Here is a 16819-nt window from a genome sequence, read left to right as displayed (position 1 = left end):
CTTTCCCGCCACCGACCCTCCTCCCACCCATCCAGACCTTCCTTCCCCCCCCCCCCACGAAGGTGTGCATGACATCAGTTTGGGCCAGGGGTGCATGCATGCAAGGGTGTAGGGGTGGGGTGGGGAGGTAATCTACAAGGGGTTGTACCCTTAACGTAGAGTGCCAACAGACGGGAAGGACCCTTTTCTTCACACAAAGGCCAGTGGAAATCTGTACCTTTGGAAACAGGGCAACTGAAGGTCCTGGCATCACGGTGGGGTGGGTTCATTAGACGGCCTTGACCAAATGCAACAGTAATCGAGGGCCTGGCCCTTCGGTTTTGTGGGTTTGGGTAGAAACCTACCCGTTGAGCCCCCTGAGGTGATACTACAGGCTTCATCCTGCCAACGTTGTGAGTCCCAGTTCCCGAGTGAGCACAGAGGGAGCTCTCCGACGGGAGGATGAACCAGGGCACCCGGAGGAGTGCAGAGTTCTCTCCTGGTGTCCTGCTCGAAATTCGTCACCCAATCACTGCTGACGGTCGGCTCGTTGCTGTGCACAAGATCTTCTTGTCTTGAACCCCAATGACTGTGGTCTCGGGGCAATCGCCTCGTTGAGTAAGGGGCATTCGCGGACCGTGAGACGAGGCTGAAGTGGCAGACTCACTTTGGCTCAGATCTCCCCGGCTGTTTGAGACTGCTTGGGGGGGGTGGGGGGGGGGGAGTGACAGTAGGATTAGATTCTGTGAAGCACAACGGCCGAGAGTTCGAATGCAGTTTCCCGTTCCTTTCTGTGAAGATAAGGCTCCGTGGGTGGGGAGGGTTATTTGCAACATCCCTGACCCCTCCCCTGAGCTGGGCACCCAGTGCTAGTGTAACTGCTAGCGAGCGGGCCCGGTGTTGAGGCGTGCGTGCATGCAAACCTAACGGTCCCAGCCTGCGTGTGTTGGCATGTGTCCTTGCTGCCCGCTCACACCGAGAGCTGTCACTGACCAGGACGTGTCTCCCTTCCCTCCTAGCGGTACCGTCTCCCACTGACCTGCGCTTCACCCACGTGCAGGCAGACACCATGAGGATCATCTGGTCTCCACCAGACTCTGTCGACCTCAGCAACTTCATTGTGCGTTACAAGCCGTTGAGGGACCAGGACACCTTCACTAACCTCACCATCCCTCCAACTGACAGCATGGTTATCCTGACAGGTATGGGAACAGGTTGAGAGTGTGTTCAGTGCACAGTGCGTGGCCATTTGTATGATGTGTGTGTGTGTTTGTGTGTTGGTGAAGGTTTCTTTGAGTTGTGCATGCAACAATATGGTTGTACGTGCGTGACTACGGGTGCACAGTTCATGTATGGGATCACATGCAAGTACACGTGTACCTGTGTGTAGGACGTATGGGTAGCTACATGCATGTTTATTGCACACAGGATACTTTCAATGTTAGCCCATTTAATTCGTCAGTGGATAGAGAAAATGGTGTTTCACTAGAACGCAGACCAGTTTAGATTCTGGGTCTCACCTGGTCTCGCCTCCGCCCCGGTTAGAAGCTCCGAGTAGCTTGTAAAACGGGACTGTCAGGCTCTCGTCGTGACAGAGCCACAAGAGGAAAGGCTTGGCCCATTGATCTCTCTCCTCCCTTTGGCCTTGTCGCAGAACCTTCTGACCAAAGCCCTCCGTCACGAGTTTCCCCAGTCACTTCATTGGTTCTTCAGGTCTTGTCACTGAGTTGGCTCACTGATGCCCCCTGTGGCGAGTGAGGTTTCTCAATTTAGTCACGTTAGCTGTGGGCTTCCTCGCACCCGCCCCCCCCATCCACCGCCTTGTCCACCAGCTTATCTTCCTTTCTCACTACAACTGCCTGATAGAGCAGCTCGTTCAGTGGAGCACAGTGTCAGATCCTCTTGTAACCAAGGACCCGTGCCCACCATGGTAGCAGTCCCTCATTCTTTGCGGCAGAGCTAGGTTGTAAGGATGTGGAATAGTCGACCTCGGCTTAAACCAGCCCAGGTGGTTCTTCAGTTGAAGGTGGTCTCCGCTGGGCTGCTGACTGAACTTGCATAACTCACTTAACATTTCAGACACTCCAGAGGAAGGATGTGCACTGGGGTGACGGTTGTGGTTAAGGTCCTGTATCCCAGCACAGGCAGGTGCTTCAGGAGAGGAGGAGGTAAATCTCGTGCTGTCCCCTGCAGCGATCTCCAGAGAAATGTTATTTTTAGTGATTTTGGGGGTGGCAGGTGAGGTTGGGAGGTGTCGTGGTTTCCAGTTCTTCTTCCAGGTTCCGGCATAATTAGTTTGATCTAACCTGATTGACTGTGACTGTTCCTCAGGTCTCCTGCCTGCTACTACCTACCTAGTGAAGGTCTACTCCGTGATTGACAATAGGGAGAGTGCCCCGCTGACTGAAACCCAGACAACAGGTAACCTCTGAGCGAGAACTCCGTGGATCCTGGGCGCGGCTGGGGGCGGAGGGGGCCACCTTAGACTCAGCTTGCCAGAAGTTGGGGTTTCCGCCATGCTTCCCATCTATATTGCCGGGTCATTCCGTGCATCCAGGCACTGTGAGGTTAACTCTTCCCACTTGGAGTTTCCAACTCCCCCCACTTTGACTGGGTCCCTTTAAGGGAAGAGAGTGAGGCGAGCCCCCTAAATCAGATGGTAAGCGCCAGTGTGAATGGTGGGCTCCTCACACAGAGTTGTCGCTAGGGTTAAATCTGTCCCGCTGTGAGGCCTGGTTTCACTTGCATCTTCCACCAAACGCACACAGCATAGTGGTGCTCGTCTGGCAGCTTAAATTCTTGCCCGGAAGCTGAGTGTCCACTGAAAGAAATGATTTTGGCATTGGCAGTCTCAGTTAGGCCGAGTGTACAGCCTCCCATCTGCTAACACAAGTTCCACACCTTGGGGCTGGAATACAGGCCTAGACATTTACCGGAGTGGAGATTGACAATTCAGAATCAGAATCAGCTTTATTATTGCTGACATAGGTCATGAAATTTGTTGTTTACTGGCAGCGGTGTAGTGCCATGCATAAAATACTTCTTATTAATATACAGCAGTGTTCATGGGTTCATTCTCTCCCCCCCCTCCCCCCCACTCTCCCCCTCACTCTCCCCCTCGTGAGATGGGAGATGGTACTGGATAAAACATTCTGTGTTTTCTAGCTTGCATTAACACCTGTCTTTTATCTCTGTGCCACAGGTATCGACTCTCCAACTGGCATTGACTTCTCTGACATTGCCACCAACTACTTCACCGTGCACTGGATGCCACCCGTGGCCCCCGTCACTGGCTTCCGGGTGCACGTCCAGCCAGAGAAGGGGGGCAGGCCCAGGATTGACAGGTTGCCGTCTTCCCACACCTCCCATGTGCTGACCAACCTAATCCCTGGCACTGAATACATCATCAGCATCTATGCCATGAGCGGCCGGAAGGAGAGCTTGCCTTTGGTTGGGCATCAGTCCACCAGTAAGTGTAGCAGGTTGTGCGGGTCTTCGGTTCAGGCAGAGTACTTGGAGTCGAGGTTGTCTGCAGCCTTGGTTGCTGTTGGTGATGGGTCTCCAAATCTGAAGGTGGACCCTCATTGTGGGGGGTAGGTTAGGGGGTCTGGAGTGGGGCCGAGGTTTCAGTATACTTCTGGGGGTGATAGAGAGGTGAGGGAGTTGGGAATTTGTGCTGGAACTGGATGCTCTTTGGGCTGATACTAGGAGAAAGCAAACCAAGTCCTACCATTTGCGCAGGATTCTTGGACCCCCTGGTCTGATGTCTCTCCAGAGCAATTAGATTGCTAGCACCTGGCTGGAAAATGAGGTGGAAGTGAGGTGTTTAAGGTGGTTATCTGAATGCTACATGTGGTCAATATAGCTTTTCCCCTCTTGACCACTGGCCACTAGGAGGGGCAATTGGTGAAGGCAGGGGATGTGACTGCATGTCAGCTATCTACTGATAAGCAATTGTGTCAACGTGCGTCAGTCCAAGCAGTTGCCCTCTTTATTGACGTTGAGTCGATGAGGAGCATGGCAGTGAAGTGAATGAAGATGAGACCAGGTTGGTGCTGAAGTAATACAGTACTTTTGGAGTGCACCATTCGAAAGGAAAGTAAATTAACTCGCATACGGTCTCCTGTTTGGGTAAGTGAGACCTTGCTGTGCTCTGATTCTGTCCTTGCAGCAAGAGCTGCTTTTCATTGAACCTGGGTTTCCTGGCAGTGTCCTGAGCTGGTGCAGTGACAGTGCAAAGCTTCCTCCTTGTGCACGAGCTGCTGTGGCCTTGTTTACAACTCATTTTTTGTCTCTCTCTCTCCAGTCACTTGAGAGGGAGAGGTGGGCAGATTATGTATTGGAAAGGTTTCACTACACCCATGCTCAGTATTGTGAGTGCAAAGCCCCAGGCTACTTTCACCTCCAAGAATTCTCCTGAACAGTCAGGTTAAGGGTGGAACATTCCTGTACTGATTAACTCCACTGAATTGTTCCCTTTCTGCCCTCCCAAATCAACTCCTGCCGCTGCAGTCTCCGATGCGCCAACCAACTTGGAATTCTCCCGGGCCACGCCTAAAAGCCTGACCATCAGCTGGACCCCACCGCCTGTGACCGTCAAATTCTACCGGATTACCTTCAAAGAGACTGGTAGGTCCTGGCTTCATCCTTCACCTAGCTGGGGACTAAACTTTATTTCAGCTTGCCGTCATTGAAGACTTAGTACTGTCATTGCTGCCAGTCTCGAACTGGAGGCACGTTCTCACCTCGGCCCTGCACCCGGACAGGTCCCTCAGCAAAGCCCCTGCACCCTGACTATCTCCCCTCCGATAGGGAGCAAGAAATGGCAGCTGACAGAAATGTATGTAGGGGATCACTTTGGATCATAATTCCATTTGCTTCAAGATTATTATTAAGAGGGATAAGTCTAGTCTCTGGTTAATATCCCAAATTGGAGAAAGGGCAATTTTGATGATATCAGAAAGGATGTGGGAAGTGTGGATTGGGACAGGACGTTCTCTGGCAAAGGTGTGCTTGGTAAGTGGAAGGCTTTAAAAATGAAATTTCGAGAGTAAGAGTTTGTATGTTCATATCAGAACAAAAGACAAAGCTAACAGGTTCAGGGGCCCTTGGTTTTTGACAGATATTGAGGGATTAAGGAGAAAGCAAAGAGTAAACCCCAGGTATAGGCAGCAAGGAACAAACGAGGCACTTGAGTACAAGAAGTGCAAGAGAAGGCTAAGAGGAAAATTAAGAGGGTTACAGAAGTCACGGGGTTGCTGTAGCAAACCAGATAAAGCAGAAACAAAAGGGCTTCCGGAGGTTATATAGTAAAAGCAAAAGGATACCAGGGACAGAATTGATCCTCTTGAAGATCAGTGTGGTCATCTGTGCCTGGAGCTGAAAGAGATGGGGGAGACCTTAAATGGACTTTGGCATCTATATTTACTCAGGAGGTGGACACAGAGTACAGAGGTGAAGCAAAATAGCAGTGAGATGGACCATACACAGATTAAAGAGGAGGAGGTGTTTGCTGTCTTGAGGCAAATTAGGTTGGATAACTCCTCAGGACCTGTAGGAGACCTTGTTCATTCAGATCTTGCAGGAGATGTGCAGGAATTGCAGGGATATTTAAATGTCCTTAACTACACGTGAGGGACTGGAGGATAGCTAACGTTGTTCTGTTGTCTAAGAAGGGCTCAAAGAATAAGCCAGGAAGCTATTGGCCAGTGACCCTACATTGGTAGTGGGAAATTTATTGGAAGGCAATTTAAGAGATTGGATATATACAGAAAGTATTTGGATAGTTTGGGACTGACTAAGAATGGTCAACATGGCTTTGTGTGTGGTAGATCATACCTAACCAGTCTTTTAAAGTTTCTCAGGGAGGTTACCAGGAAAGTTGATGAAGGAAAAGCAGTGAACTTTATCAAGGCCTTTTTACAATATCCCACATGGGAGGTTGGGCGAGGAGGTTCAATCATTTGGCATTCAGGATGAGATAATAAATTGGATTTGACATTGGCTTTGGGAGAGAAGCCAGAGATTGGTAGTAGAGGGTTGCCTCTGTCTAGAGGACTGTGACTGGTGGAGTGCCACAGGGATCAGTGCTGGGTTCATTGTTGTTATCTATATCAACGATCTGGATGATTATGTGGTAAACAAATTTGCAGATGACACCAAGTTTGGGGGCATTGTGGATAGTGAGGAAGGATATCATGGCTTGCAGTGGGATCTGGACCAGCTGGAAGAATGGCAGATGGGATTTAATGCAGACAAGTGTGAGGGTTCCACTTTGGGAGAACAAGCCAGGGTCGGATTTACACAGTGAAAGGTAGGACACTGAGGAACAGAACAGAGGGATCTGGGAATACAGATCCATAATTCCTTGAAAGTATGGTCACAGGTAGATGAGGTTGTAAAGAGAGCTTTTGGCATATTGGCCTTCAGGTTGTTACCTTGTTCAAGAAAGGGAGTAGAGATACCCAAGAAATTATAGACCAGTGAGTCTTACTTCAGTGGTTGGTATTTTGATGGACAAGGTCCTGTGAGTCAGAATTTGTGAACATTTGGAGAGCCATAACATGATTAGGAATAGTCAGCATGGCTTTGTCAAAGGCAGGTCGTGCCTTACGAGTCTGATTGAATTTTTTGAGGATGTGACTAAACACATTGATGAAGGTAGAGCAGTAGATATAGTGTATATAGATTTCAGCAAGGCATTTGACAAGGTACCCCTTGCAAGACTGGGACCCCTACTCTTCATGATTTTTATAAATGACCTGGATGAGGAAGTGGAGGGATGGGTTAGTTAGTTTGCTGATGACACAAAGGTTGGGGGTGTTGTGGATAGTGTGGAGGGCTGTCAGAGGTTACAGTGGGACATCGATTGGATACAAAACTGGACTGAGAATTGGCAGATGGAGTTCAGCCCAGATAAGTATGAGGTGGTTCATTTTGGTAGGTCAAATATGATGGCAGAATATAGCATTAATGGTAAGACTCTTGGCAGTGTGGAGGATCAGAGGGATCTTGGGGTCCAAGTCCATAGGATACTTAAAACTGTTGCGCAAGTTGACTGTGTGGTTAAGAGAGCATACGGTGTACTGGCCTTCATCAACCGTGGGATTGAGTTCAAGAGCAGAGAGGTAATGCTACAGCTATTAAGGACCCTGGTCAGACCCCATTTGGAATACTGTGCTCAGTTCTGGTCGCCTCACTATAGGAAGGATATGGAAACCATAGAAAGGGTGCAGAGAAGATTTACATGGATGTTGCCTGGATTGGGGAGCATGCCTTATGAATAGGTTGAGTGAACTCAGCCTTTTTTCCTTGGAGTGACAGAGGATGAGAGGTGACCTGATAGTACGTACAGAGGGGATGTCAGGGGTAAGTTTTTTACACAGAGAGTGGTGAGTGCGTGGAATGGGCTGCCGGCGACAGTGGTGGAGGCGGATACAATAAGGTCTTTTAAGAGACTCCTGGATACGTACATGGAGCTTAGAAAAATGAGGGCTATGAGTAACTCTAGGTAATTTCTAAACAGACATGTTCAGCACAGCATTGTGGGCCGAAGCATCTGTATTGTGCTGTAGGTTTTCTATGTTCTATGTTTGTAAATCAAAGTACTGAGTACTTGAGATGGGATGTTATGTTGAAGTTGTACAAGATGTTGCTGAAGCCCAATCTGGAGTATTGTGTGCAGTTCTGGTCACCTAATTATAGAGAAGACATCAATCAGATTGAAAGAGTATGGAGAAAATTTACAAATATGTTGCTGGGAACTGAGGACCTGAGTTATAGGGAAGGTTGACTTAAATTCCTGGAACGTAGGAGAATGAGGGGAGAAGTAGGGGATGATGGTTTGATTTCAACATTTAAGAGAAGTTTGGATGGGAGGGGTATGGAGGCTACGGGCCAGGTGCAGGTCGATGGGACTAGTTTGGCACAGACTAGATGATCCAAAGAGCCTGTTTCTGTGCTGTAGTGCTCTTTGACTCTTAATTAAGTGAAAGGCCAATACTAGCTCCAAACAGGTTAAACTCTGGACTTTGAAATGAACCCATTTAACAAAAGGCCTAATGGCTGCTCTAAACTTTGACCCTAGGATTTGAAGCTTAGTAGCGCTTAAGCCCAGAGTGCATCAAAGAGAGGGGCCGATGGCTTCCTGCCTTGTTTCGGTGGTCTGCTGGCTCCACCTAAGGGTTGGAGAGTGTGGGTAGCGGCTGGAGGTAATGGGAGAAACAAACAAGCAGAGGCCATTCATTTTCAGCAGCTCATGGAATGAGCATTTAACTTGTCTATCGGATGCTGGCGGCCCTCCTTAGAGTGGTTAAAGAAGCTTGGTATGTGGTCCTTCGATCTGCTGACCATTTTGACAAGAAAAGGCACAAAGTGAGCGTTAGGCAAGGGGCCCAACTTTGGCGTGAGTGCTGGCTCTGTATCTCAACAAAACAGAACCTCAAATTGTGCCTCCTTGGAGTTACTGCCGCTGACTATGTACACATGAAATTAAGTTTACACTGTTTCTCACTGGCAGTTTTACGTGTGATGTGGTTTAAGGATAATGCTTAATTCATGTTCACCTCTTCCCCTCTAATTCTCTGCCACCCCCACCCCAACACACGCAGAAGGCGAAGGGCCCAGGAGGGAGATGACAGTGTCGGGAGCAGACTCATCAGTCACCATCACCAACCTCCGCCCAGACACCGAATACACCGTCACCGTGTCTGCCGTCACTGGCCGTGGCGACAGTCCGGCATCCAGCAAACCTATCGAGGGCTCTGAGAGGACAGGTAAGATGGGGATCAGCCGATTGTGACCATGCAATCCACCAGACCCTTTTGCCCGTACAGGCTGGGTTACAGACTCCTGATTTACAGACACACTTGTGTATGAGCAAACTCCCTCATGTATGGTGTTCTTGTACTTGTGCACTCTTCTGTACAAATTGTGTGTAATTAACGTTTTCGTTGTGAATGCTGCTTACACTATTCTATATGCCCGTGGCGCTGCGGTAGGTTTTTTATTGCACCTGTACACACGTACTTGTGCATATGACAGCAAACTCCCCCTCGCCCTCCCCATTCTCTCTCCCCCCTCTCCCCCCCTCCCCCCCTCTCTCCAACCCCCCCTCCCCTCCCCTCTCTTTCTAATTAGGTCTTGAACAAATTGTTGATGGCACCCACCAGGCCTGAAGCGATCACTTGTCAGTCACAGTCCTGCAGAGCACTTTGCCATACCTAGCCCATTATATTGCTATCTCTCCACTATCTCCAACGGGACGCAAGAGGGACTGCAGACGGCTGCCTCCTTATTGAAGACTCTGCCTTTTATCTTCCTGCAGAAATTGACATGCCAACTGCTCTGAAGGTGGACAATGTGCAAGACCACAGCCTGACCGTCAGCTGGACCCCTCCCGTTTCACCGGTTAAGGGTTACAGAGTCACCAGCACGCCGAAGAATGGGCAGGGCCCAATCATATCCAAAATGGTCCCCCCAGGTCAGTCAAAGGAACTGCAGTGTTTGCTCGACCGGGGCCACAGGAGATGGGTTTGTTACCACGATTGTCACCGTCTCTCTGTTAACTTCATGATTATGTCAGTGTGTTGTGTTGTAGGCTGGCTGATGTTACCCCAGTAGGGGTCAAACACATGGGAAGGGAGGGGTTTCGTCAGAAATGTACAATGTGGTGGGTGTGCCTTGCGGCCTTCAATTTTATCTTACCGTTTTTTAAGTCCACCCCTCCCCCAACTCATTTGAGTGGAAAGTGAAAGGGGACCATTGCCACTTCCTGATGACTCATTCTCTCATTTTTAATGTGTTAACATGGTAATTTAATAACTTATCCAGGGAAACGAGGGTGAATTCAAAGGGAATGTGGAAATGCAGCCTGGCAAGTTTGAAAGGAGCATGGGAAATGGGGAGCAGTGATTAAAAGGGAATACAGGAAATAGAATGGAGAAGGGGAAAGGCAGCCATTTTGAGTACAGTGATTGCTGGATAGAGATGACAGCTAATATGGAACCGATTCTGTGGTGTGCGGCATCTTTTCAAATGTGCAGTCAGCTTGAGAGTGAAACTCAGAACCTAAACATGTGGACTGGCATGAATATGGAGTGTCTGAGAGGTGAGGTTCAGGAGAAAGGTAACTTTTCGATTGTCATCTACTTTCAGGTCAGAACCGACTGACCATCGAGGGTTTGACGCCAACAGTGGAGTACCTGGTCAGTGTGTACGCTCTGGGAGAGCGCGGGGAGAGTCCGCCCCTCACCGAAACAGCAGTAACGAGTAGGTATTCGGAAGGATATTTATGGGAAATCTGAGGGGGAGCAAGGTTCTGAGAGTGTGGAGTGACTGCCAGTGGAGGCGGTGGATGTGGGTTCATTTCAAACATTTAGGGGAAGTTTGGAAAGGAACGTGGATGACAGGATTATGGAGGGATATGATAGGGGGGAGCTGGCTGGTGGCGTAGTGGTATCAGCGCCAGACTTCGGAGCGAAGCCTCCCGAGTTCGAATCCAGCCGGCTCCCTTGCACGCTTTCCATCCGTGCTGGGTTGAGCGTCGAGCTAGCAACTCGGCCTCGTAAAGAAAGCCTGCTAAAAAATGCCGTCATGAGGGTGTCCCAATGACTCCACTTGGAGTTAAGGGCTATTAAGTAAGTGATGATAGGTTGGGGGGTGTGGGGAAGAGAGTGGGAAACAGTGTGTGGGGAAAGAGAGGGAGGGGAGGGGGTGGGAGACCTTTTGGATGCTTTGGACCCATTAATAGGCCTGGAAAATTCTGAAGGGAGATGGTGCTAACAATTTGCAGGGAGGATTCAGGGGAAAGATTTGGGGCAATTGCTAAAAAGCTCGGATGGGGTGTGTACTGGATAGGACAAAACATGCCAGTTTCCCGCTGGTGTTCTTTCTCAAGCTGCAGTCCAGCTCCAGTGCAATCTGTTCAGTGTCCTTTTAGACCAGAGGCAGCCGGTCAGCAAGAGATGCTTAAAAATTCCTTTTGTTGCTTTCCCCTTGTTTCTTGTAAGCGCACACTGGCCGTCCCAAAGAACTGATCTTCTCGGACGTGGATGCAGATTCCATGCGGCTGGCATGGGAGAAACCAAAGGGGAAGGTCACGGCCTACAGAGTAATCTACTCCAGCCCCGAAGATGGAGCCCGGGAGCTCAGGCCCAGCCCCAGCTCTAGGGATGTTTCTGCTGAGCTGACTGGCCTGCGCCCGGGCACGGAATACCAAGTGGAAGTGTACGCTGTATACGACGGCAGAGAGAGCTCCCCTTTCATGGGCAAACAGACTACAGGTAAGCACCTGGGATTTGACGATCTGTGAACAGCAGGTGGTGACAGATTTGAGACAGTTTGTTTAATCCATCACCCAGTATTAATTTCACACACCTAGTCTGTGTTATGTAGAAACAAGCACGGTAGCATAGTGGAGGGCATAACACTATGACAGTATCAGATGTGAAGTAGGGGTAATCGTGTTTCCTCCCACACTATAAAGATGTACAGATGGGACTGGGGAGTCGTAGCCACGCTACGTTGCATAGCGGTGCTGGAGGGTAGCGCCCAGCACAGTCCTCACTGGTTTGTCTTGATGCAAACAACGCATTTCATTCCATCTTTCGAGGTACCTGCAGCAAACCTTTAAAAAGAAGCGAAACGCAAACTCTTGCCGTATTTTGACGGTGAAATAATCCTGCTCTTATCGGGAGACTCAGCACTGGTCATGGTCTCTGTTTGAAATGGAGTGGACATTTTGCCCCCGCTCGTTTGCTCACTTTGGGTTATCAGTACTTAATTCTGAGGGTGAGAAGGCTCTTCCAATTACATGCTCTGTCTCTCTAAACCTGTGCAGCCTTTTAGCCTACTGAAAGGTGGCAAATTAATCTAATTGAATGAAGTAAATAGGTTGGCACAATTACTCTAGGCCTTTGTAAAAAGGGAGCTAAATTTCAGCCTTGTTAATATGGGACATGAGTCACAGATCGTCCTGGGTTCATTCATACTGGGAAGTATATTTTTCTTCCAAAAGCAACATGCATGAACCTACTTGAGTTCTTGCAACGGACCCACAGCTTCAACAGATCTTCCTTTACAGGCTTTTAAAATTAACTCCTGACTTTGCGAGGTGCCCTTTGAGTTCACTTTCTGGATTATTAGTTCAGGGGCCAAGAGAAACAGGGAAGTGTGACCTCAAGCTGATTTCCCCTCCCTCGCCCCAGCCCAAAGTGGCTGGTGGTCTGACCAGGCCAGCTCCATCACAGGCTCTTCTGGCAACTAACGGCTTGGATGCAGGTCAAAGGCTGGCCCAAGCTTGGGTCCCAGAGACAAGTTCAGCCGTTGTTCTTGTGTGATCGGCTGCAGCTCAGTGGCGATGCTGTTAAAGGCTAAGGGTGAAAAAGCTCTTCTCCGGAGAACTAGGCTTAACATCTTAAAATGAAAGCGAACGATTAGCTTCATTTGTCACATGCGCATCGAAACATACAGTGTAATGTGGCATTTGCATCAAATTAAATCAGTGAGGATTGTGCTGGGCGACCCAAAATAGCATGGCCACAACTCACTAACCCTAGCCGCATGTGGGAGGAAACCAGAGCAACTGGAGAAAACCCGGGTGGTTACGGGAGGAATGTACAAACTCCTTACAGACAGCGACGGGAAGCGAACCCCAATGGCGCTGAAATGGCGTTACACTAAACGCTACACTACCGTGATTCTGGAGAGTGCGACAATAGCACATCAGCATGCTTGTTCCCCCATTTGGATGTAGAGGCCTTGGCCAAATTTTCAAGCCAACGCAGAGATAATGGTCAAGCAAGAGAAGCACTCAGAAATCAGTTGACCTGTTATTCCCCATGTGTGTGAGCGCACGTCAGAAGTCATTTACAGGTCAGAAAATACTTGTGTTTCATGAAGTTGTTGAGGTGTGGAATAACTGCCGATTTCTCTCTTCCTTGCAGCCATTCCGCCACCGACTAACCTGGAGTTTGTGCAGGTGACTCCGACCAGTTTGACCATTAGCTGGCACGCCCCTAATGCCGAGCTGACTGGTTATCGTGTGGTGGTGAAACCAAGGGAGAAGGCCGGTCCAAGCCAGCAGCTGACCATTGGCCCCGATAACACCAGTGCCACCATCTCTGGTCTCATGGTGAGGCTCCCTCCTGCCACCCCTGTACTGGCTCCTGTGGGACACAAGTGCCAGCACAGAGTTGTTGGGCCAAATGGCCTGTTTCTACTCTGAGTAGATAGAGGTGCACTAGATAAGAGGCTACTGGATAGCCAGAGACTTTTTCCCAGGGTGGAAATAGCTAATATGAGGGGGCATAATTTTAAGATGGTTGGAGGAAAGTATAAGAGGCAGGGGGGAATGTCAGACGTAAGTTTTTTTTCACACAGGGAGTAGTGGGTGCATGGAATGTGCTACCGGGTGCTGGGTTGGTAGTAGAGGCAGATACATTGGGGGCATTTAAGAAACTCTTAGACAGACATTTGCAGAGACGGGTTAGATTGATCTTAGAGCTGGTTAGAGGATTGTACAGTATCATGGGCCGAGGGGCCTGCTTTGTTTGTTATGTTCTGTGTAATTCCTGTCCAATCCTATTTCTGTAAACACAGGTCGCCACTAAGTACAACATCTTCATTTATGCAGTCAAGGACTCCATGACCAGTCAGCCCTTGCAAGGCATCAAAGCTACACTGGACGGTGAGTTCTCTCCTTTGTACTCGTTGTCCTCTCTCACTGTCTGCAGAAACTCTCACCCTCGCGCCTCCTGGACCCGGCTGTTCCCTGCCAGCTTGTGCCCTCGGTACCCGGGGGGTATCCTAAAGCTCTCCCCCCATCCCCCCGTGGTCTCTGCTGACCCCCGATCTCTGCCACCCCCTCTAGCCTTCCACGTTTGGTGCCTTATCTGCCCCTGATTTTTATCACCCCACCCCACCAAATGATCGGCAGCCAGACTTCCCACTGCTGAGGGCCTCATTCCCGTCAATGGCCTACTTAACTTCCTCGTCCAAACCTCTGCCCGCCTCGCCGTGCGTGGATGAGCTCCTCCATCCGGTAACGCCGTGCACCTGACAGCTGATGTTGCACCCCTCTTCCAGATATTAGCTCGCCGCGTCGGATCTACATCAGCGACGTGACGGAGACCAGCATCACGCTGCAGTGGCGCACCAAGATGGAGCCCATCACCGGCTTCCAGATCGAAGCTGTGACTGCTGGCAGTAGAATCCCCATTCAGAGGACACTGGGACCTGATAGTCGCACCTACACCTTGACAGGTAAAGCCAGTGGCATTTGCTGCCCACAGGTTGAATAGCTCCAGTGTTTTTTCTTCCATTTTACCACCCACTTCGCAGCATCCTACAGGCGTCCACAAGGAGAGTACTTGGCCCACTGCAGCCCTGATTAAAACATCAACTCTGAGTTTTGCTTGTTCCCTTGGTTCTGTGTTCTCTCAGTTACTGAATATTATGAGTAGAGCGGATCTCTCTTCATTTTCGACCAGACACTCAGCACGCCGAGGAGTCCTATGGTCTACCCTGTCCGTGCCATTTTACACTAATCCCATTTTATTCTCCCCATGTTCCCCCATATCCCACTGCTCACTCATACACCAGTGGCCTATTCATCCATCAACCCGCGTTCCTCTGAGATGTGAGCGGGAAGTGGAGCGTCCGGGGAAATACTCACACAGGGAACACGGCTATCGCCAGAGGTCAGGACTGACTCTGGGTCTCTGATGCTGTGAGTCAGCAGCTCGACCAGCTGTGCCGATATGTTACTGTGTTAAATCTTTCCTTCGCGTTCTCTCCTCTTCAAGGGATTATAGTCTGAAGTCGGTGGCCATTACCTGTCTGCACACCCGTTTCATCCTTTCCAAGGCCCTGGTCCGCACTGGTGTGTGGCGGTCCCTCAGAAGTAATTCGTTCAAGGAGTTCTGAATTATCCGTGACATGATTGTGCTGGGGTATACGCTGCTAAACTGCCTCTTCCTCATCACATTTTATTCCTGCTGTGACAGCACTTCATTTCCCTTCAGTCTGATGGTGGTGTTTTTCCTTCCACAGGCCTCAACCCCGGCACGGAGTACAAGATCAGCATCTACACCCTCAGCGGCAACTCTCGCAGTCCACCTGCCATCGCCACAGCTCGAACGGGTGAGGACCCCCTCATCTACGTGAGGTGGGGGGTTGGGGGGTGATTCGGGTTGCTTTGACAGTGTCGTAGCGTTGAACAGGCCCTAAAGCGCACCAGCTCAATGCTGACCAATGAGCACCCACCTACGCTAACCCTGTTTACTCCATCAAGGGAGAGAAGGACTTCTTAACTATTGTGAGAGTAGCTCCCTCCACCTCTCCAAAAAAAATCTTCTGATCCCCTCTCTAAATTTCTTAACCCTCTACTTTTAGAGAAGAAAGTAATCTCCATGTTCCCTGTTCTATCTGACCCCTCGAAATTTTGCACACGCACCTTTTCAGGTTAACTTTTAGCCCCCCTCTGAAAGCAAGCGCGGCCTGTTCAGTCTCTCACTTGAAAACTGAATCGGCCAGCCCAGCCTGCTTCCAGTCAAGATCGTGCCAAGCTGTGGTCTCCGCCAAGGTCACAGCTCAGACAGTTTTTAAAGAGTTTTTTAGGTTCATATGGGTGATTTTGGGGGCAGTCAGGGGTCAGGTTAGGACTCGGGAGACAGGCATGTGGTCGATTCAGAGGTCAGGCCAGAGTCTAGGCCTCTGCTCTACATTCAAAGTCTCTGCGAGTCTGCTGGGAAAGTTGAAGCGCAGTGTCTGCATATCCACAAGTCTGCTGGAGGTCGAGGTCGGCCTGTCCTCGGGTTGGACGGATGGGATGAGGGTGGGAGGGGGGAATGGGGCTCGTTTTTTGCTGCTGCTGTTGTATTGCTTGTTGTGTTCTGCCGAGCCTTGTGGGCACGTTATGGCGGCTGTGCTTGTGGGCTGCCCTCACCACATCACTAGGGTGTGTTGGTTGGTAACGCAGTGCACTGTTTTGATGTTCAGTATGTGCGATAAGTAAACAAATCTGAATCTGCTCTGCCAGTGTGCCATTGCCGCTCCCTGAAGAGCGGGGTGGGCCTGTCCTTGACTTGCTATTTCAGGGCTTGACCGGCACATCGTGGAGAAAGGAGAGTTCAGTGGGACATCTTCTCTGCGCCCACCGATTCAACCATCTCCTTATTGTGACGGTGCCCGATCTCTGAAGTCAAGGCTGAGTGTGTTGGGATGTCGGGATGGGCGAGCTGCAGCTTGGAGGCCTTGCCTAGAGCAGGAGCTGCCATTCTGGACTTTGGGGTGGTTACCAGATGGGGAGGTGGGATGGCATTCATCTCTGAGCAAAGAAAGTGAAGTAACCTGTTTCTCCCGTGTTTCAATCCCTCCTCTCCTTTCCCAGCTATTGATTCTCCCTCCAATCTCCGATTCATCTCTGTGACGGAAAACTCCATGATATTCACCTGGCAGCGCCCCCGCGCGAAGGTCACGGGGTATCACATCACCTACCTCCCCAGGGGAGGCTACCCCAAGGAGCTTCGCCCTCAGCCAGGACCCAACACTCAAGAGGCGATAATCACAGGTAAACGTCACCCACAAGCACCCCAACGGCAGCGGCTGATGGCTCCACTTGGCAGGCAGGGAGCTTCGGGGTACATGAGATCACCAAGTCAACTCACAGCCATCTTGGTTTTGGTAAAAATGAGCTGCTGGAGGAACTCAGGATATATGAACATTTGGAGAGGTATAATATGATTAGGAATAGTCAGCATGGCATGACTTTGTCAAAGGCAGGTCATGCCTTACAAGCCTGGTTGAATTTTTTGAGCATGTGACTAAACACATTGATGAA

At 50.0% G+C, this 16819-nt stretch overlaps 1 protein-coding gene across 2 annotated transcripts in view; it reads left to right on the top strand.

The window, feature by feature from the left end:
• Window positions 1–16819, top strand: part of LOC134348354 (fibronectin-like) — a 97149-nt gene that overhangs the window by 60720 nt on the left and 19610 nt on the right. For both annotated transcript variants that reach the window (XM_063051580.1, XM_063051579.1), the window contains 13 exons: window positions 999–1181; window positions 2311–2400; window positions 3182–3448; window positions 4492–4608; window positions 8589–8753; window positions 9305–9460; window positions 10135–10248; window positions 10989–11261; window positions 12924–13111; window positions 13579–13666; window positions 14065–14241; window positions 15031–15120; window positions 16370–16549. In XM_063051580.1, coding sequence (XP_062907650.1) covers window positions 999–1181; window positions 2311–2400; window positions 3182–3448; window positions 4492–4608; window positions 8589–8753; window positions 9305–9460; window positions 10135–10248; window positions 10989–11261; window positions 12924–13111; window positions 13579–13666; window positions 14065–14241; window positions 15031–15120; window positions 16370–16549 — 2088 coding nt within the window. The remainder of the gene's footprint in view (window positions 1–998; window positions 1182–2310; window positions 2401–3181; window positions 3449–4491; window positions 4609–8588; window positions 8754–9304; window positions 9461–10134; window positions 10249–10988; window positions 11262–12923; window positions 13112–13578; window positions 13667–14064; window positions 14242–15030; window positions 15121–16369; window positions 16550–16819) is intronic.

The sequence above is a fragment of the Mobula hypostoma genome, chromosome 6, assembly GCF_963921235.1.
Source record: "Mobula hypostoma chromosome 6, sMobHyp1.1, whole genome shotgun sequence".
Taxonomy (NCBI): Eukaryota; Metazoa; Chordata; class Chondrichthyes; order Myliobatiformes; family Myliobatidae; genus Mobula; species Mobula hypostoma.
This window is presented reverse-complemented; position numbering and strand designations above follow the sequence as displayed.